This window comes from Aricia agestis, chromosome 22 (genome assembly GCF_905147365.1).
Source record: "Aricia agestis chromosome 22, ilAriAges1.1, whole genome shotgun sequence".
In the NCBI taxonomy this organism is placed as follows: domain Eukaryota; kingdom Metazoa; phylum Arthropoda; class Insecta; order Lepidoptera; family Lycaenidae; genus Aricia; species Aricia agestis.
Genome location: NC_056427.1, coordinates 6,356,853 through 6,377,884, shown reverse-complemented (window position 1 = coordinate 6,377,884; position 21,032 = coordinate 6,356,853). Strand labels below are relative to the sequence as shown.

The 21,032-nt window shown below is 33.6% G+C and overlaps 4 protein-coding genes and 2 long non-coding RNA genes across 10 annotated transcripts in view; 4 read left to right on the top strand and 2 right to left on the bottom strand.

The window, feature by feature from the left end:
• LOC121738159 (nephrin) overlaps window positions 1–21,032 on the top strand; it is a 269,086-nt gene that overhangs the window by 109,103 nt on the left and 138,951 nt on the right. The window lies entirely within an intron of this gene.
• Window positions 233–1,340, bottom strand: LOC121738164. Its single transcript, XR_006037251.1, has 3 exons — window positions 1,187–1,340; window positions 681–757; window positions 233–314 (listed from the first exon to the last, which is right to left on the bottom strand). It is a non-coding gene; the product is annotated as an uncharacterized LOC121738164 (long non-coding RNA).
• Window positions 3,315–4,541, top strand: LOC121738162. 3 transcript variants are annotated; one of them, XR_006037250.1, is made up of 3 exons: window positions 3,315–3,497; window positions 3,581–3,781; window positions 4,103–4,318. XR_006037250.1 is itself a non-coding variant. In XM_042130055.1 (3 exons), the coding sequence occupies exons 1-3, from the start codon at window positions 3,412–3,414 to the stop codon at window positions 4,449–4,451; spliced, it is 618 nt and encodes a 205-aa protein (XP_041985989.1). In that variant the 5' UTR covers window positions 3,320–3,411; the 3' UTR covers window positions 4,452–4,541. The 3 variants fall into 3 exon arrangements, 2 of the variants coding, with proteins under 2 accessions (XP_041985989.1, XP_041985990.1); XM_042130055.1 differs by having other exon boundaries at window positions 3,320–3,477; window positions 3,579–3,781; window positions 4,103–4,541; XM_042130056.1 differs by having other exon boundaries at window positions 3,321–3,493; window positions 4,103–4,540.
• LOC121738160 lies at window positions 4,567–8,234 on the top strand. Its single transcript, XM_042130053.1, has one exon. The coding sequence runs from the start codon at window positions 4,609–4,611 to the stop codon at window positions 8,125–8,127; it is 3,519 nt and encodes a 1,172-aa protein (XP_041985987.1). The 5' UTR covers window positions 4,567–4,608; the 3' UTR covers window positions 8,128–8,234.
• LOC121738165 lies at window positions 8,551–9,716 on the top strand. Its single transcript, XR_006037252.1, has 2 exons — window positions 8,551–8,968; window positions 9,073–9,716. It is a non-coding gene; the product is annotated as an uncharacterized LOC121738165 (long non-coding RNA).
• Window positions 9,803–11,653, bottom strand: LOC121738161. Its single transcript, XM_042130054.1, has one exon. It carries the CDS (start codon window positions 11,479–11,481, stop codon window positions 10,273–10,275), a length of 1,209 nt encoding a protein of 402 aa, XP_041985988.1. The 5' UTR covers window positions 11,482–11,653; the 3' UTR covers window positions 9,803–10,272.

The following is a 21,032-nucleotide window of genomic DNA, read 5'->3' as shown; positions in this document are numbered from 1 at the left end:
TCGCTCACGCCCTCGCTAACTTCGGTGTGTCAGTGTGCCATTTACCGTGGGTAAGATCACGTACCGATCATACTCCTAACTCGTGATCGGTTACGGCCCATGGTAAGATCACCTACTTTTTTACCAAAAAACATACCTCGGCTTAAATATACTAACACACTATGATGTTTAGTATGTTTAAGCTTACATTTCAGGGGATAGGAATTTAGGATCTTATCAATAATTAAACACCAGTTTTTTATGCATTTATACAAATAAACAAAATAATGTCTTCGTTTGTGTCATGTAGAATTCTTCGTCATTGATCATCCGATCTGGAAAAAGAAAACCGAATGTTATGTACATCCACACTTACATAAAATCACCATTTAGAGTCACGAGTACTTTAAAACTACGACGACGATTAAGGATGTTTGAGTAATGTTTCATCTAAAAATTATGGATTAATTATGTTTCTTTGACTTATTGGCATTCAAATAATCTCGAAAATTTTAACGTTATATTATGCAATAACAGTTTTACAGGAAATATATTATGAATTTTTATATTTAAATTTGTTATTATTAAAATAACTATCGGTTATTAATTATTATTCTGATTAAATAATTACCTCTAATATGGTATCTACTACATAAACCTCATTCAATAAACTAGATACATTTAGATTCAAATTTACTTACAATTAAATAATGCCTGGTCTAATCCTTTTTCTGCGTTCCGCTGTGATTTTTGATGAACTTCTCTAATTTTCAAGCATCTGAAAAAATGAAAAAAATAAATATATATTTTTTTTTCCATCAAACAACACACGTAAAAGTATAATAGTGTTTTATGAATAAGGTAAGATATTTATATCATATTACATTATTCAATTAAATTTATAACTCATCCCTGCCATACCTACTCTGTAAAAAAGTTAATGCAATAAAATCATGAAGCTAATATAGGAAAATACTATTCAATAAGACTACCACATTAGATTTAAATATTTGATGGGTAACGAATAAATATATTGGTAATTATTTAATTTTAAAATGTATCAATGTTATTACATTGATACATTATTAATATTATTTATTAATAATGAATCTATTTCAAAAACTAAAATATTATCAATTTAAATCAAAACTTAAATAATTGTGTAATGAATTAAATCTATAATGAATACAATAACTACTACACTTACTTTTAACTATTCCTTTATCTTCCCATACACTTTTGATGTACTGAGCTGAAACCACGATGATACCTCTGCGCACTGCGTTGCAAATGAATGAGCCATCAGCCAAGACGGGAAATCATAGGAACTGCAGAACGACTGAGTCGCTAGGGTTGTCAAACCTACTATATAATATTATAGTATCCTACTATTTTAAGTGATCAAATACTATATTTCTAAAAAAATAGTAGGCGAAACTACTATATTTTGCGTAAAGCAGAACGCAGTCAAGCTAAAATGAATCTTATTCCAAAAACGTTGTATTGTATTGTGTGCGTGCCACGTGATTATTTTATTTTTTCTTTTTTTGTCATCTACTATATTTTTTAAGTTGATAACTATATAATATGATAAATAAGTATTATATATGATAGAAAAAAGTTGGTAACTCTATTAGTCGCACGCAAATACATGCACACACGATGTTCCTGTGTTGAAACGTGAAGTTATCCATCCCAACATGGTGTTGCGATAATTCAAATTAATAGTTATACAAATAATCAGTAAGACATGAATAAATTCGATAAGATTTATCCAATAAAAATTAAACCATGCGTCAAATTCATAACTAAGTAAAATAAGGAATTATAAACATCGATAGACCGTGCTTGTAAATAATTTTTGAAACAAATAATTGTCACATTGATGTCGTTACGCATATTATATATGCGTAAATGAATTTAAAGGATGATAATTTTCATAATTTGATTGGAGGTAAAATAATCATGTTTATTACCCACAATATTCATTTATAATTTATTGGATTTATAGGGTAAAAACTGATCGCCTCTTAAATTATCTCTTTAATCGAGTTCTCGCTTCTAGTTCACATCCCTGATCTGGAAAAAAGTGCAAGCTGTCAAACAAGAATATAATATTACACATACATACTGTAAAACCAACACTCGTTTTACGGTAGGGGAGCCGAAGAGAGGATTTCTGCAGTTGCTCGAGCGCGTCAGCTTATTTAATTAAGCTAATTATATTAAGCTTGTGTATGCTTCCCACATGTCTCTAGTTAACGTGGTATAGAAATCAGCTTATCTGAGTGGGGCGTTAAAAAAAATATTTTTAAGTATCAAATTGTCAGATTAAAATAGAGAACGTTGTGTAGACCCCAAATAAGCTTTTATTTAAAGCACTTAAAGTAAAGGGAAAGATATAAAGATTTGAAATTTTCAAAAATTAAAGTCCATATTTAAAAAACAAAGCCTTCTTGATTTATTTTTTTAATCCTGCTTGACGATTACATGTTTGTTTCCTTAAATTGAATAATAAATTCCCTTTTAAGACAATTTTTATATATAATTACTTTTTTAACTTCTAAATAGCTGCATTTTGTCATTGCCCCACTGTCATAATATTTTTTTCTCCTCATTACTTAATCTACGAAATCTACTAGGTCCCCATGTCACTCGAGTAACTACAAAATTAGCTTGCTCGCCTCCCTACTATGGACAGCGGCAGAGATACAATTACAAAGCATTTCAATGAAACGCCGCAGCGAGCGCGCCACGTAGATTCGTCTTTATTCAATTTTATTCCATATTCAGCTACATTGATCAATAATAAGGTCGAAAGTTGTACTTAAGGCATCATTAGTTTAAATAACGTTTATGAAGCGTTTATATTTCATAATTACCATATTATCACAATTCACATACACACATTAAATATTCGGATTTACTTGCTTGTTTAAACAAAATAATTTATTTAATTTAATCTCTTCTTGGGAATTAGGTATTGGTTCAAGATTAAATTCGCTATAAAAGTATGCAACATTTAACATGCTTAAAAAAATGCACAGATGTATAAAGATACTTATCTAGATTTTGAAAATTTGGATGCATGATCAGTCAAATCAAATCAAACCATTTATTTCAGAAAATTTACATTCCATATAACGTTAGTAAACAACTAAGAATTGCTTATAATATATAATTAATATTAGTATATTTCCTAAAAATGTAGAACAAACTATATTATGTAGAATAAATAACAATAAATAAAAAACTTTACTAAACATTAATTAAACGAAAAACGGATTAATTATTATTAAGTAATTGTTATTTAAAATCAAGCAAAATTATATAACATTAAAACGGACAAACATACGCACATACGTATCAACTCGCGCTTGATAACTTTTACACATTTTTGATGACAAAGACCTTTTTCCAACATAAAAGGCGATGCACGTTGGAACAAGTCACAATTTTTCAAGTGGCTTCGCACCAGTCTTCAATTTCAACGAGAAATAAAAGAATATAAAATGTCAGTGAGTATAGAATTAATATTATTATTCTTTTTTGTGATTAATTCATCAAGATGGGAAAATAATTTATATTTCTTCTTTAATAGGTCCGATTCAGAGTTTGAGGCCCCATCTGTGGTGTCGGTAGCACCGAAAAAGAAGTCAAAGGCGTCAAGCAGCAAACGCAAGGCCGGCCCCGAAAAGCAACGCGACTCATCGCCTCCGCTGGAGTTGACCCGCACCTCATCAGACAAAAGTGCTCAACGAAAGCGAAAATACTCCTCGCCGCACGAAGTTATAACTACACGGTAAGTTCGATTATTATATACTTTACGTTTGCTGAAATTCTATTTCTGATTCTGCTGGTTTTTAATTACTTACAAAGTGTCTGTAATAGTCAACACAGTCCCAACCACCATAATTCAGTTTGCATACAATGATTTCCTACTTTTTATTATTTATCAAAACTTAGTTCAGTATCCTGTTGAAGTCTGATAAAACTAGGCACCTAATTGTTTACAGTCAAAAGTGAATGTGCAATACACTTATTCCTATTTTGTTTGTTTTTTTACTAATATTTTTTCTCGATTATTGTATTTTAATGATATGTTAATTTTGTATTTTTACAGAACAAGGAGACCGGACTTATTCAATATCTTGCGGGCTGAGGAAGCTAGTTGCAGTGAACCCAAATCTCGTGGCGGGGAAATAATATCAAGCTTCTCCAGCCGAGTTTCTACGGGAACGTCTCGTCGGACTGCGAAGACCGGTGGCGAATATTTTGTGGACCTCAAGATCTACAAAAAATCGGACTACGTGTCTCACGCTGCTAATGTGCGATACAAGACGGCGCTGGTAAGTGTGAAGCTCCAGTGCGACGAGTCATCATCGTCTTGGGAGGCACTGCAAGGCTTCTTAGGACAAGCTTTTACCGAGTTTGAGGAGTCAGAGCCCGTCCATTACAGTGACAAAAAATAAAATTTACTAAGTAGGTTTACAGTTAATCAATTTATAGTAGATATTAATTTTCTTTTTATTATACTAGAATAGATTTATAACCTTTTTATTTTTTTTTACATTAATATCGGTTACTGTATTATTGTTTTGATAGCATTGCCTTTTTTAATATAAAAAAATGCCTTTCTGTACGACGTGTAACGTATCTGTACATAGTAAATCATGGGTAGGTCATTTGCGAAGTAATTCACATAGAAAAAGTAGTAAGACAATAGAATACAGTGATGGTGTAGAAATCGTCAGCTCTGCATTTCGTAATCGTATTGTAACTTATAAGATATTACCTCTTGATCAACTTCAGTTAGCTTCAGTAGATATATTTTTTTTCGAAATTCGTAACAAGTTAAAATCTCTTTTAGATGAAAACCTTATTAAACATTCATGTGTTAAGGTTAATTTCGAACTATTTGGGACGTTTTTGAAGTTCAACAATAATTCACAAGAAATAAAATCTTTTGGAACCAAGAATAAAATATTACATAGTAATTATGATTTTGAAAAAATATATTTGGAAACAGTTAGTTATTTAAAAACTAGTATAGAGGAATTTGAGGATCGTGACAGTGGGTGGACATTTTTAAATAATTTATACATTGAGATTAATATCAATAAATATCAACCACTTAGCGGTTCGAGTTTTATCAGTTTACCCAAATCAATTCAGGCTAAAAAGGCGTGTTTAAATATTATGAATAAAGATCAGCATTGCTTTCTATGGAGTGTGACAGCAGCCTTATATCCAGCTAAAAATCACCCTGAAAGAATTTCATCATATCCTAATTTTCGTGAATTATTTAATATAAATGGAATGTTTTTTCCTGTAACTTTCCATGACATTAAAATTTTTGAAAAAAATAATCCTAATATTAAGTTCATAATTTATGGTTTAAAAAAAAGTAAAACTATTGTTGGGCCGTTGTATAAATCAGACATTAATAAAACATGCAACGAGAAAATTATACATTTGTTGTATCTAGAAAATAATAACACTTCTCATTATTGTTTGATCAAAGAACCTTCTAGACTGTTTAGAAGCCAAGTTACATCTCATCACAGCAAATTGTACTTCTGTGATTTGTGCTTGATATTTTTCAGTACTTCTAAAGAAGTTGAAAACCATTTATGTGGAGGCGTTGTAACTGTCCTCCCAAATAAGGGCTCAGTAATTAAATTTAAAAACTATGCTCGAAAACAAAACATGCCTTTTTGTATTTACGCAGATTTTGAGTCGATGCTACAAACCAATACTGAAGCTAACTGTTCTTCTAGCAAAAATACGACTACATTGCACCAACATTTACCTATAGCTTTTGGTTATTATATTGTTTGTCGTGATGACCCTAGTTACAATCGGTACGTATCATATCGAGGACCTGGTTGTGATAAGCAGTTTGTAGATTCGATTCTTAAAGACGTACAAAAAATATTTGATATACTTAGTACACCAGTCCCTATGATATTTTCTACGGCGGATAAGTCTGATTTTGATAATGCCACACGTTGTCATATTTGTGAAAATTTTATTTTTTCGGACAAAGTCCGTGACCATTGCCACGTTACTGGTCGTTACCGCGGAGCTGCGCATCCGTTTTGTAATTTACAGTATAAACGCCCTTCATTCGTCCCCATTTTTTTTCATAACTTAGCTGGTTATGATTGTCATCTTTTTATAAAAGCGTTAGGTGAGGTTCCTGGTAATATTAAAATAATACCTAAAACAAAAGAAAACTACATCTCATTTACCAAATTTGTACCAGTTACGAATAATCAGTTTTTTCAACTTCGATTCGTGGATTCATTTAAGTTTTTGGGAACAAGCTTAAGTAAATTGTCAGAGACATTAAAACCGGAAATGTTTAAAAACTTACAAAATCATTTCCCCGATGAAGATGAATTTCAGTTACTCACTCGTAAAGGCATTTATCCATACGAATATATGAACTCGTGGAAGCGGTATGACGAAAAAAGTCTACCCCCAAAAGAATGCTTTTATAGTTCCCTAACTGATCATGATATTTCTGATGAGGATTACCAGCACGCGTGCTTAATTTGGTCAACATTTCAAATCAAAGATTTAGGTAGTTATACGGATTTATATCTAAAAACTGATGTGCTTTTACTGGCAGATATCTTTGAAAATTTTAGACAGACTTGCAAGCAACACTATCAATTAGACCCAGCTTTTTACTTAACAGCACCCAGTTTATCTTTTGATGCGATGTTATTAAAAACAGGAATACAATTGGAACTTATCGATGACTTGTCGATGGTGCGCATGTTACAGAGTGGTATCAGGGGAGGAGTATGTCTGTGCTCTCATAGACATGCAAAAGCAAATAATCCTTACTTAGAAAATTACAAACCATCAGAATCTCCTTCCTACGTCACTTATATTGATTGTAATAATTTATATGGATATAGTATGTGTCAATATTTACCATTATCAGATTTCAGATTTCTCAATGAACAAGAAATCAACAAATTAAATGTAACCGAAATACCGATTGATGCAGAGTGTGGTTATATTCTAGAAGTGGATTTACAATATCCTAAACATTTACATAACTTACATAATGATTTACCATTTTGTTCTGAAAAATGCATTCCACCCGGGGGGAAAACTTTCAAACTAGTTCCAAATTTATATGATAAATTTAAGTATGTTATACATTACATTCACTTGCAAACATGTTTAAAACATGGTTTAATATTAAAGAAAATTCATCGAGTGATTAGTTTTCGACAAAGCCCGTATTTGAAACAATACATTGATTTGAATACTGCTCTGAGACAAAAAAGTTCCTCAACATTTGAACAAGACTTTTTCAAACTCTTGAATAACAGTGTGTTTGGAAAAACTTTAGAAAATAATGAGAAGAGGGTCAATGTGCATTTAGTTAATCAGTGGGTTGATAATAATAATGTGACTAAGAAAAGGCAATGTGCACAAAAGCTTATCGCTCGTCCAAATTTCCATAGCGTGACAATTTTTAGTGAAAATCTAGTTGCGGTACAATTAAACTCTGATCAAATAATTTTGGATAAACCAATATACATTGGTTTTACCGTACTAGAATTGTCAAAAAGTCATATGTATAACTTTCATTACTCTGTTATTAAACCTTTTTATAAAAATAATGTACAGATGTGTTACACGGACACTGATAGTTTTGTATATCATATACGGACCCATGATTTTTATGATGACATAAAAAAACATTTTTTGCCTTACTTTGATACTAGTAATTTTTGTAATACTAATCAATATGATTTACCCATTCAAAATAAAAAAGTTCCTGGTTTGTTCAAGGATGAAATGGCGGGTAAAATCATAAGTGAATTTGTAGGCCTTCGTTCAAAGTTATATTGTATTAAAACCATAAATAGTACAATCAAAAAAGCGAAAGGAATTAAGAAAAATATTGTCAGCAATTTCAATGTTACTGATTACCAAAAAACTCTGTACGAAGGCAACATTGTTCATAAAACAAATGTTTTATTTAAGTCAATAAAACACGAGTTGTACACATGTGCTGTGAAGAAAGTTGCTCTGTCTGGTGATGATGACAAGAGAGTCATATCTAAAGATAAAATTTCAACTAAATCATGGGGACATACTAGTATATTTAACTTTTAACTAGATTTAATAAGCTGTACCTAATTAAGAAATTCTTTGTATTATTTACTTTCTTAGCATAACCTGTGTATTTAGTATGTATATTATGTAGATTTAGAAATAAAATATCATTTACTAAATAAATTTGTTTTATTTATTATTTCTCAACTACATAGATTTTGCAAGCAAACCTGCAGGCTGATGCTAAATTCAAGTAACGTAAAGTTTTATCAAGTTGAAACATGCTTTACTTGAGTAATCTGAATCCACACGTGCCGCGCGCGCATGCCAATATCCCTAGCATGGCCGCCAGTACAAATACGAAAGTATAGACAAACTGTGGACTTGAGGTGTCATTCCGATCTTTTTTCGTTCCGAAAAATTCAATTAAAATGCCACTTTATGACAGACTATAGTCCTAAAAATTCAAATAATATCCTACTTTATGACATAGGCTATAATCTGTCATAAAGTGGCATTATAATTGAATTTTTGTCGGTCGCAATTAGTCGCGTTAAAGATCGGAATGGCACCTCAAGTCCACAGTTTGTCTATACTTTCGCGTTTCTACTGGTGGCCATGCTAGGGCTACAGGTAGTACAACCTACGCTACGTATATATGAGCGCGCGGTACTGTTTGTAACATGAGTCCTCATTCATAATAATGCCACCTACATGATGCAATCACTATAATAATGTGAAGACTTTGTTTTAGTATTCATTCTTGCGTCGATAAGCACTGTAATTAGTTACTAACGTCTACATAATTTACAAAACAAAACTTAACTTATATTATAGTTACTCACGTGTACATAATTTACGTATTTTTTGGTAATAGAGTCTTGGACCTGACTACACAACGGTAAGTTGATTTATTATTGATTTAAGTCATTAAAATACATTTAAAAAATAATCGTTAATTCCAAAGATTGCTGATTTGGTGTTAAATATTTTCTTTTTTTACAGATAATGGAACGCGTAGAAGATTTGACTGCTACATCCGAAGACAATGTCTACCGACATGAATATGGGGATACTTTCCAGTATGCTCAAGATCCTTTGGAAGGATTTACTGAAGAGTTTTTAAAAATGAAAGCTCAGCAAAAGCCGAACGCTGAGATTCGGGAACGTCGTCCAGCAAAATTAAGAAAAAAATGTGTTTCTAAAAGTGCACTAAGTAAACTACATAATATCCCAGTTCATTCGTTTGTGGTAAACAGCGTTCCCAAAAAAGGTTTCCGTCTGATAAAGATCTCAGTGTTTGATTTAGATGGATCCCAGCAACATTGTGACAGTATAGACGATGATAATTTTTTGTTATCCGCACAATATGTTGTGAATGAAAACGGTGATGAAATAATGGACCAAACCGAGAAGTTAGTCAGTAATATATCAAAAAAAATATGTAATTACAGTTATACGAGTTGGTTTTAGTTTACTTTGGTATTAAGTATTTGTTTTAGCTGTAGGGTCGCAATAGACTTTAGAATGAATAAGTCGATAAAATTGCAAGATATATAATTTGTATGAAAATAATATAAGTTAGGGTTTGTTTTGTAAATTAATGTGTACGTAATTATTGCTTAAATAAATTGTATGTGTGATGTGAATATATTTGTTTTATTTCTATTTCATTCAACTTTAATTATTTAAATAAAAAGCAATAAATATAAGTTATTTTTTATTGAAAGTGTACATTATTTTCTAAACACCATTTTTTTAAACATAATACATTTTTTAATGCACAATACTTCTTATGAATAAAACAGTTATACGATTCTTCCTTACAATACAGATCGTACAGAATGTTAAATCTTGGAATGTCTTTGTAACTTATATCTACAATATTATTATGATCACACAGTTCTTTCACCCATTTCACTTTCTCTTCACCTTTTACGATAATGTTTCGGTCTTTTAAGTAAGGTTTAATAATTCTTCTGAATTCTCTGTAATCGATATAGCCTTCGCTCCATCGAAACCCTCTATTTCTTTCTAACCACCGAACATTCTTTTTTTCATCATCGGTTAGCGCTGAGAATGGGTATGGTGGTTTAACATAAAATGTATGTGTATGCTGTCGAGTGGCTATACATAATTCTTTTACTAAAAAGTCGTTATTATTATTTTTAAATCCTTGTAAGTCAACGATTATTGTATTACTATTCATGATATTTTCTTAACGATATTACTCAAAGGCTTATACTCAAATATGCAGTCGTTTAAAATCAGACAATATGCAGCTGTCTGATCAGGTATTTCTTGGTCTGTTTCGATTTCTACTCTCACGTCGATTGAGCCTTTTAACGTTTCGTGCTGTCGCGAACAGTCGATAACGAATAAGGGAGCAACGTCTCTGAATTCTTTCAAACTCATCAACGGCTCTGACCGACGTCCGTGATACGACTGTTGAAATCTGGCATACTGTTCGTATAATAAAGTAAATTTGTCTTCTGTAAAACTGACGTTTAATCCCTCATATGGATAGTATGACGAATTTAAAAACACTCTCACATCACGTACGTGACAGTGATCAAACTCCGCCATCGACAATTCACTGTTGTTTTTGCGGTTGGTTTGTAAAGCTAATACAACAAATCGCGGTTTTTCTATTTGAGATGAAGTTTTAATGGACCAAGTATGTTTACGAGTTTTGGGTAATAATGGATACTCGTATAAATCCCAGTTACGATATGCTAATGGAATAGCTCGATCTTTTTCTAATTGTTTTAGTAAATTTATTCTTTCGCGGTCAGATACTTTAATATGAGGTACTCTCCAGATAATTTTACTTATAACAATATCTTCCAAAACTTCTCCTGTTTTCAACTTGATTGCATTAAGGTTAGTGTTACATCTAAGCAACACTAACTCATGTTTGCAGTTAATGATAATTTTTTCATAATCTTCCGCAAATCCTAAAATCTTGTTTAGAGGAATGGATACAGAAAATTCTCCACCACTTGTATTATTTATACCTTCTGGCGACCACCCCCAAACTCGAGCATATTTTGATTCGTTTTCATTTAAGGACAGATAAGACTTTATGGTCGTAGTTACACCTGCGTTTTTTATTTTATCTATTTCTACTCCATTTAATTCATATCTTATGTCTTGAAATAGAAATAACGCTGGATTATTAACGAAATGTACATTTGAAACCTTTTCTTTAGTTGTCCTGTTGTAGACAATTACTTTGCCTTCGATATACAAACTGCTGAGCGAAGGCAGCACATATAGGTCTTGTTGATTGATGGGGATTCGTATTTCATCATTCTTGTTGAAACTTGTTACATACGGTCTGTACGAATGATACTCAAAACTTTCGATGCTGTTGTCGTATGAGGTTTGTTGAGATATGTTTAAAATATTCATTTTATTAAACCAATTAGCTTGAGGTATTCTTTATTGCTTTTGGTAAGCTTCTTTTTTAACTGCTGTCGTGTGTCTTTGTGAGAAGATCTTTTAGGACTGACTTGGACATTTGATATGGCAGGGGTTTTATGAAAATTTATCATTTTTTTCTAAAATGTATATACAATTGTACCTCTTCACCTCGTAAATTTATTTCTTTGTTATCAGCGTCTAACAGTCGTATATTGATGGAACTAATAGAAGTTTGATTGACTGGAAAATAAATTAAATTTTTTGGTATTTCTATTATTCGATAACCAGGAGGTACATTAGGTACAAATTCGTAAATAATATGGCTTGCTTTTCCGTTCACAAATGAACCACTAACTACATCACATTCAATCCTCACGATAGTTGTTGATAGAATGCTGACAGGATACTGTGAATCAGTGCTTATATTAGCTTTTATTGTTTCCATTCCAAAGCCTAGTATGTTGCCAATTGAATCATCTTTATTAAAATGAACGTCTTTAGAACAAAATATATTTGTTTTCAATGTGTTATTATTGCATCTTAGTTTAAGCAGTGTATTTTTTATGTTAGTTTTCAAATAATCACAAATATCTTGAAGCTCGTAGGACCCTTCAGGAATTTCGATCATTTCATTATCACCGTAATAAAACTTGTTGTTTCGTCCATCAATATTAGGTATAGAGTTGAAAGTTGAAAAGTGCAAAAGACCACATTCATAGTCTCCAAGAAGTTCCAACGTCGGAGAATAGTTTGTCGTCAAAGAGGCTCCGCTCCCGGTTATAGATACAGTGAAAGACATTTTGATACTGACACGTTTATTTATTTTTAATATTATTTAAATGTTTCTTCCAATATTTTTTTAAAAATTTAATACATAGATGACCACAGTTTGTTGTTCCAAATGCTTGATGTCTGTTATAATTATAGTTTATGGGCAAATTATACATATATTTCATCAGTTCTAATGGTGGTTTTAAATTACCAAAGCTATCATAGTATTCTACGTAGCTGTTTTGTTTTACATAGGCTACCCAATGTGTGCCAGGATTCACGTTACTATCTAAATTTACAATTCCACATTCTATTTTTCTAGGTTTTAAAGGCAACTTATCTCTCATGTAAACGCCGCGAAAGTATGGAATATCACTAGCATACTCCAATATGTCTAAATTCGTGAGCGCACGCCTGGGCAGCCGCCTAATTAGTTTTTTGATGGGTTCAAATATAACCCTGCTCCTTTTTTATGAGGTTTAATATATAATCCTTTTCCAAGAGCGACCGCTTCCATCATTCTGTTGTGTCTTTCAGATTCTTGGAGACTCTTTTGTGCCGCTTTAGAATCGTTTACGGCTTTGGCTATACCTGCCGCACCTCCTGCTAATGAACCTAACGCCGACAATCCCGCAAAAATAGGAATAAGCGGTAAAAGTCCACCACATTTTGGAAGTGGAATTATACGTGGTAAACATATTCCTTTCTTTTTGCTGAACAGTTTTTTCGCAGCTGCATACGCATATTTTATAGCAGAGTGATGATCCTTGGATTTAAGTTTTTTTAAATGGGCATGTATTTTTTTAATACCTTTCTTAAATGATTTAATACCACTTCCAGCTCTGATTTTTGTTTTCATAGCATTTTTTACTATCCACGAGGCAATCTTTTCTCCCTTACCAGCATCTTTTGATTTCAACCTCTTCTTTGCCATACTCAAAAGTTCTAAATCAGCTTTACGTCGAGCACTAGGATCTTTATTTATATAAGCAATATCGTGATGCATGCAAGCTTCATCCAATTTGTTAACTCCTCGATCGCCTTGTAGTATTCGTTTTTGAAGTTTCGTCCCAGGACCGCAAAATTGATATCCAGGTAAATGCAACTCAAACGGTAAATGGTCTATCAAGTTATTGATTACACCACTACCTTCCTTCATTGATAAGTATGTATTGTGATATAGCACTGATTATGTGCTTTATATATCTAAATAACTAATTCACTTTTATCTATCCAACTGTTTTCTTCGGCACTCAATCCTAACCACTTCACAAAAAGTTTGTTGCCTTTTTTCTTTAGAACTTTTTCGATAAGATAAATATCAGGAAATTTAGTTTTTTGTAATTCTTTTCCATAAAAACAACCAACAATGTTTTGTTTATGTTTGTCTTGTAATTGATACGTTTGAGGACTAGTTTCGTTGACTTTTATGATGCGAAATATTTCCGTTGACCAATTAGGGGTGTAGCCTTTATAAAAATCTCCTTTGTATTTACTTATACGAACAAAATCGCCAACTCGAAAAGACGATTCTTTGCGTACTTTTTTTGGCTGTTGGCTTTTGATAATATTCAATCGAACTGTATTTTGATTTGAACTGTTAACGTCTATTGGTTTATGTTTTGTAATGCGGTGCAGAGTATTGTTATAATTCTGCACAACGGACTTCAAATTATTTTTATACCATTCATATTTTCCACATAAACTAAATAATTTGTAAAGACGTAATTTTATAGTTCTTATCACTCGTTCGACGATAGAAGCTTTTTTTACAGAACATGTGGAATAATGATTTATGTTATAAGTTTTCATTAAATGCTTAAAAGAATCATTATAAAACTCTTTACCTAGATCTGTTTGTAAGTTTTTAGGTTTTCGTGTGGATTCTGATAATATACTGCACATAGCACTTGATACAAATTTTTTAGATTTTGATTTTAACGGTCTAACCCACACGTATTTTGATAAAACATCAATTACTATGAGAACATATTTAAATCCTTTATTAATCGACGAATATTTTTGTAAGTCCACTAGGTCAGCTTGCCATAAATCATCCAGACCTTTAATGACTGTATGTCGACGAGCGAAGTTTCGTCTCGCTCCTTTGTGTAGTTCATTCACTATATCTTGTTTACTCATTCTGAACAGATTTTGCTGCAATCATGTTATCGATTTCTTGTTTTGTGTAGTAGATTTTACTAAAATTTGTAGTAGTAATTTTTTCTAAACTATGAAGAAAGTTTCTGACATTACTTTGGATTTTCATCATTTCATTTTTAAGGGCTTGGACACTTTTATCTACGTATTCTTTATTCACAGCCTCGTCGTCTTTTTCTGGAATTTGCACCCCTTTTAATTTCGATGACTTTAAATCGAATTCCCCTGTATCGGACCTTACCAATGTATCGCTAAGAATTTCAGAAAATTCAGATAATCGTAAACGCTTATGAACGTGATGACCAAATTTGTCTATATTCATTGCCGTCTTGCTGGGTTCTGCAGTGTAATAGAACTGCTAAATTTTCCTGATGGCAGCCTTATATATTTCATTTTTTTAATGATACCAGCTTCCTTCATTTCTTCAAGTATGGCATTAACTTCATTATCTAATCCCGTATTACCAGCTGCCCGAGATGCAAGTAATATTTTTAGTCTCTCAACTAACTCATTAGGATCATTCCAGTATACTAAATCAGTGTCTTTCTTAACTTCTTTCAAAATGTTGATTCCTTCACCTCGCTGAAGACTTTCTACGCTACTGGTATTATTTCTAGCGAATTTAAATAGTGGCTTTATCACGTGAGTATATTTGAACCCTTTATTACCATTTATTTGGTTCGATGGTTTCCAGTTACGTTTATGTGCATTTGTGTCGATGAGTAGCAATTTATAATTTTGTAAGTCTTCCTCTGTAATAATATCTAAATTAGGTTTTTTTTTGTACAACAATTCTGCCAGACCAGAAGTTTTTTTTAAAGAGCGGCTTCTAATTTTCAGAACTTTTCCATCATCATGTAAACGGGTTTTGCCTAGCCAAAGTTTTCCTCGTTCACTTCTTACTCCATATGGTATATCTTCTTTCAGCGCTTCAGACGATACAGACCAAGACAAAGAATCGTTTGCGATACTCGGTGATGATTGAATAGATTTAAATGAGTTCTCATGGATATCATTATCCTCAGAAGGTGATGTAGTAAGCGTTTTGTCAGGTGTTTTAGAACTAAAGTCGTCATTATCTGAATTTTCTTCATCATCAAGATCCGTCTCAGATTCTTCAAATTTTTCATGTGAACGATTTGAAGATTCTTCCACGTCTTCTTCATGACGTTTTTTTTCAGTTTTGCTTGCTAATAATTTTAGCGGACTGACGATCGGTTGAAATATCGTCTCCAGTGCCATGTCATTTGTGTTTTTAGTATTTTTTATCATTTCTACCTTTCTTTTCACTGCAGACGCTGATTTCACAATTTGTTCCTTAAGATTCCGCTCCATGTTAAGAATTCTACTCTGATTGATGTCTCAAGTTATACTACTACGTAGTGGGGTACGTATAAGCTTTATAGAATAAATTAATCCACTATTATAAATGTATCAAATTTCATTCTGTAACAACCATTATTTCGTTCACAATCCTTATTGATTACCACATAACTGTATGGTTTACTCCACACAGTTGAACACATTTCACGGAATTGCGACCACGTCATATCAGACCCTACATGTTCATCGTAGATGTGTCTTAGATTAATCTCGTCTTGTTTAAACAATATGATGAGATTGGCATTATCTCTTACTAGTTGTTTCGGTATTTTAGTATAAGTTTGGTTAAGATAAAAGCAATCAATATTTTTGTGACGACCCATAGCAAAATAATCACGTATATTATTTTGATTTTCGCATGCAACATCGTCAAATATTATGATAGAATTAGGTAAGGCTTCTTGTGGACTTAAAATTTCACTGTTATGATTATACTTGTGATACGATGTATCCTCAACTTTTTCCAATACTTTTTCTAAAAAGACGTATTTAGGTTGATACAAAGACTTTGAATACACATAAAGGTTTCTGAATCGTGGACCATTCGGGTGTAGTAACAAACTGATTACTAAATTTGTTTTCCCACAGTTTGAGGGACCACAAACAATACTGCGAATGGTATTTGGTAGTAAATTTCCATGTCGCTTAACTTCATTTTTAACTGCAGGACAGACACATTCTAATTTAAGTGATTCTTTTTGTTTCAGAAATTTCATATCTGTTTAATCCAATCGACCACTGTGATTAGTGGATTATGACAAAATGATAATCATGCAGTGTGTTGACTCATATAAACAGATAGCTTCAAACATACGAAATTCAATGTTCCTATAATAGCTCTCTAGATTTTTCAGCCGTCCAATCATCGATGAGAAGCGATTTTTGATCACTTGATGCATGAACGAACAGAAGTTATTGGGTATTCTGACACACCGAAGAGAGCGAGGGCGCGAGCGAACAGAGGTGCATGTCATGAGCGTGTCATTTCATTTACCATCAGTTGATGCATAAACGAACAGGAGTTATTGGGCATTCTGTCCCACCTTCACCAAAGTGAGCGAGCGCGCGAGCGAACGGAGGTGGGACAGAATGCCCAATAACTCCCTACTGATATGATCCTGTTGATAGGAATTATTCTGCACTATAACCAAACAAGTTTAAAAAGCATGAAATAAAATTAAATTAAGAAATTTAAAAAAACTACCGCCAAACAACTTTAAAAAGTAATGAAATAATATATTTTACTGACTTTAAGTTTAAATAATTCCTAAGTGTAAAGTGATATTTTAGTCCATAATTATTGTTGTCAAGGTGTGTCGGGGGGACCGCTAATGTAGATGTTTGATTTCACATAACATTATAATTTAAGGGTCAGTTCACAGCGATACCGAATCCAGACAATCAGTGACATGGCGATACAAAATGCAAAATACACTGTTGGCGGTACAGGGTAGGGATGGGAAGGGAAGGGAATAGGGGATTGGGCCTCCGATATACTCACTCACTCGGCGAAACACAGCGCAAGCGCTGATTCACGCCGGTTTTCTGTGAGAACGTGGTATTTCTCCGGTCGAGCCGGCTCATTCGTGCCGACGCATGGCTCTCCCACGTATAAAATTTGGTATGGAGGTACTTTGAAGGACGGGAAAGGACGTTGCATAGTTTTCGTTGTGGAAAAATGTACGGTTACCACATGATATAAGAATTGTGGCGCAATTCAGTTTCGGGCGTCATCTAGTCTATAGACGAGTATATACTAATATTAAAAGCGGAAGAGTTTGTTTGTTTGTTTAAACGCGCTAATATCAGGAACTACTGTTCCGATTTGAAAAAATCTTTCAGTGTTAGAAAGCCCATTTATCGAGGAAGGATATAGGCTATATTTTATCACGCTAAGACTAATTAGGAGCTGAGAAAATGGGGAAAATGTGGAAATAACGGGGAAAATTATTTGAAAGAGCTTATCTCACGAACTACTGGAGCAATTTTTCTGTTATTTGGCACAGATAAGAAGTAGACCACGTGAAGGATCATAGGCTATTTTTTGTGAACTAATTTGTCTGTGAAAAATGTAATAAATACGCGGGCGAAGCTGCGCGGAACGTCTAGTCTATATATATAAAACTCAAAGGTGACTGACTGACTGATTGACATAGTGATCTATCAACGCACAGCCCAAACCACTGGACGGATCGGGCTGAAATTTGGCATGCAGGTAGATGTTATAACGTAGGCATCCGCTTAGAAAGGATTTTGAGAAATTCCAACCCCAAGGGGTTCAAATAGGGGATGAAAGTTTGTATATAATAATACTTCTTAACGCGAGCGAAGCCGCGGGCAAAAGCTCGTGTTTTCATAAAGCTATTATAAAAAATTGAAATGCACATTTCATGCTATGAATTTAAATGCCTTGTAAGGATAATATAAGAATTTTTTATTACTTTATCTCTTTGTGCAATGGAGAAAATTTTAACGATGCCAGTTAAGGCTGTAACACACGATAAACGGTTGTATCACGAGGAGTGCTCTGAGGAATTGATCGGAATCATACCTCCTGCAACATCCCCCACGCGAAAAATATACCATCCTCATCACCTTGATGAGTGGCAGTCTTCCACAGTGCGTTTTTCGCGTAACTTTTTGCCGCGCACTGTAAAACTCTGGAACGATCCGTCACCGGCAGTATTTCCGGACCTATACGACCTGCAAACTTTCAAGAAGAGAGCGTATTCCCTCTTAAAATGCCGGCAACGCACCTGCAGCTCTTCTGCTGTTGCGAGTGTCCATGGGCGACGGTAGTTGCTTTCCATCAGGAGACCCATTTGCTCGTTTGCCCCCTTATTGCATAAAAAAAAACGAGATGTAAATTGGGCACTTAGACAAGATTCATTCGACGATTTTTGTTGCTTGTCTGTCGCAAAGTAATACTGCCGATATCTCCATAACCTTCGGCCATAGCGTTTTATGCCTCGATTGACGCCTCCGTCTATAGTAAAAACGACATTAAATTTTCGTATATTCAGAAGGTTTGAGAGTCCCTTTTATGTCACAAAGGGCTTATGAAGTTTAATTTAATTAATATTAAAATTATTTTTGCCCGTTGCTTACGAGGAATCCATACTAATAAATTATTAATTTGCGAACGTTGTCTTTACAGTCTATATTAAAATGTGCGGGGCTAAAATGGTCGCATTTAGCAATTCCTCTCAATTCAGCAAATGAATTGTCAAAACTGTCAAACTGACGTTCATGTCAAATTAGTACGAATTACTGGACATGAATTGCAAGCACCATTTTGCGATTTAAAAAATATGAATCATACTATGATTCATAATATGATTCGCCAAAGCGACCATTTTAGCGCCGCTGATCTCGCGGTGTATCCGCCAAAACGCGCGTTCTCGCGGATACATCTAAATCTAGCCATATAAAAAATTCCATTACAATAGTATTTTAAAAAGATAAAACCGACTTCAAAATTGCAAGTTTTATTAAGAATTATAATAAGCTATGTCCACACTATGCGCTTTCGTCTTCAATTTTCGTCATCTTCTTTCATTCAAGCATTCAATAATTGAATGCGTCAGCGAACGCAACGCCAACATTGTCATTTTTTTTTGGATACGGTCAGAGGGCATGCGTCGCGGGCATGCCTCACGTTCGCTGTTGACTGCACTATAACGCATGCCCTTGACGAACAGAAAAAGGCACAGTGTGGACAAAGCTATTCCCTATTTCAAAAACTACCGAACCGATTTTGATGAAACTTGCAGTATTACCTAAGTTGAACAATACCTAGTACAACAAAAAAAGAATCACTTAAATCTGACCTGGAGTTCCGGAGATATGCGAACACAAACATAAAAACATACATATACATATTATACACTTTTGAAAGGCACATTTCTTCAGACGCTGTTATAGACTTACTTTTACGAAAACCATAAAGTTAATATATCTAGAATGTATATTAACTTTATGACGAAAACTGGGAAGTTATGGAAATATTACATACATACGGGTCGAATGGACAACATCCTTTTTTGAAGACGGTTAAAAATAATATTTCAATTTGCAACATTTTAAAATTGACGGAGCATTATAGCCATGGATTAGATGGATGTGCGAGCGACGCCAAGTGCTATAAAACTAAAAATTAAACAATACATTGTGCGGAATGCCAAGTCTCGGTCGTAACGCTTGATAAATAACAGAGACTTGGCACGCGAAATGCTCCTTTAGTTTTTAAAGATAACGACTTTATTAGAACTGTACCAGCCTGATTCAACGCTTCTCTATTCTCGTGTCTCTAAAGTCCTTTTTAGGGTTCTGTACTCAAAGGGCAAAAATGGGACCCTATGACTAAGACTTCAATATCTGCCCGTCTGTCTGTCTGCAGGCTACATCTTAAAAACGGTGATAGCTAGAGAGTTGAAATTTTTACAGGTTATTTATAAAATTAGGGGGCAAATGAGCAAACGGATCAACAGATTGAAAGCAACGAAATTTTCCAGTAGTGAGCGAGCGAATTATGGCTAAGAACACCTTAAAACTTATCGGCTTTCAAATAAAAAACTAGATCAAAATTGGCTTACCCATTTAGATGTTATGATGCCACGGACAGACACCAACAAAGACATCAGCCCCCTTAGGGTTGATTCAGACCACAACGCGACGCGTAGATGCATGTCTAAATTTGTATGGATTTGACAGATTTCAATTGCGTCAGACGTCTTGCGAATCTGTCAAATCCATACTAATTTAGAAATGCGTCTACGCGTCGCGTTGCGGTGTGAATTGACGATTAGACATAATCCTATCTTTCGTAAAAAACGATGACGAAATTCGTTATCAAAATGTATGCGATTTGACATTAAGTCATCGATTAATGACTTTTCGCTTGCGAAGACTAATGTTAAATCCCATACATTTTGATAACGAATTTCGTCATCGTTTTTAACGAAAGGTACTTTGGCTACGGCCTCTGGTGCTTATTCTAAGGGCGGGACTATTTTGAGGATCAAATATTGGTCTAAACAGGTGCTTATTCTAAGAGCCCCCTATTTTGAGATGGCAGTGTATCTAGCTAGAATGTTTGTAGTATATTACGGACAATACGAATTCCCGCGTCGGACGATCCAGCGTGCAATTAGTTTTCTACTACATTCCAGTAAATTCCAGAACATTCCAGAACATTCTAGTTCATTCCAGTTGGCGTTAGAAGT

Excerpts from the sequence above, each read along its gene's own strand:
- LOC121738162 (XM_042130055.1), top strand. The coding sequence starts at position 3,412 with ATGCACGTTGGAACAAGTCACAATTTTTCAAGTGGCTTCGCACCAGTC. Across the intron at positions 3,478-3,578 it reads TCTTCAATTTCAACGAGAAA|AGGTCCGATTCAGAGTTTGA; the intron begins TAAAAGAATATA and ends TTCTTCTTTAAT. Across the intron at positions 3,782-4,102 it reads CACGAAGTTATAACTACACG|AACAAGGAGACCGGACTTAT; the intron begins GTAAGTTCGATT and ends GTATTTTTACAG.
- LOC121738160 (XM_042130053.1), top strand. The coding sequence starts at position 4,609 with ATGCCTTTCTGTACGACGTGTAACGTATCTGTACATAGTAAATCATGG.
- LOC121738161 (XM_042130054.1), bottom strand. The coding sequence starts at position 11,481 with ATGAATATTTTAAACATATCTCAACAAACCTCATACGACAACAGCATC.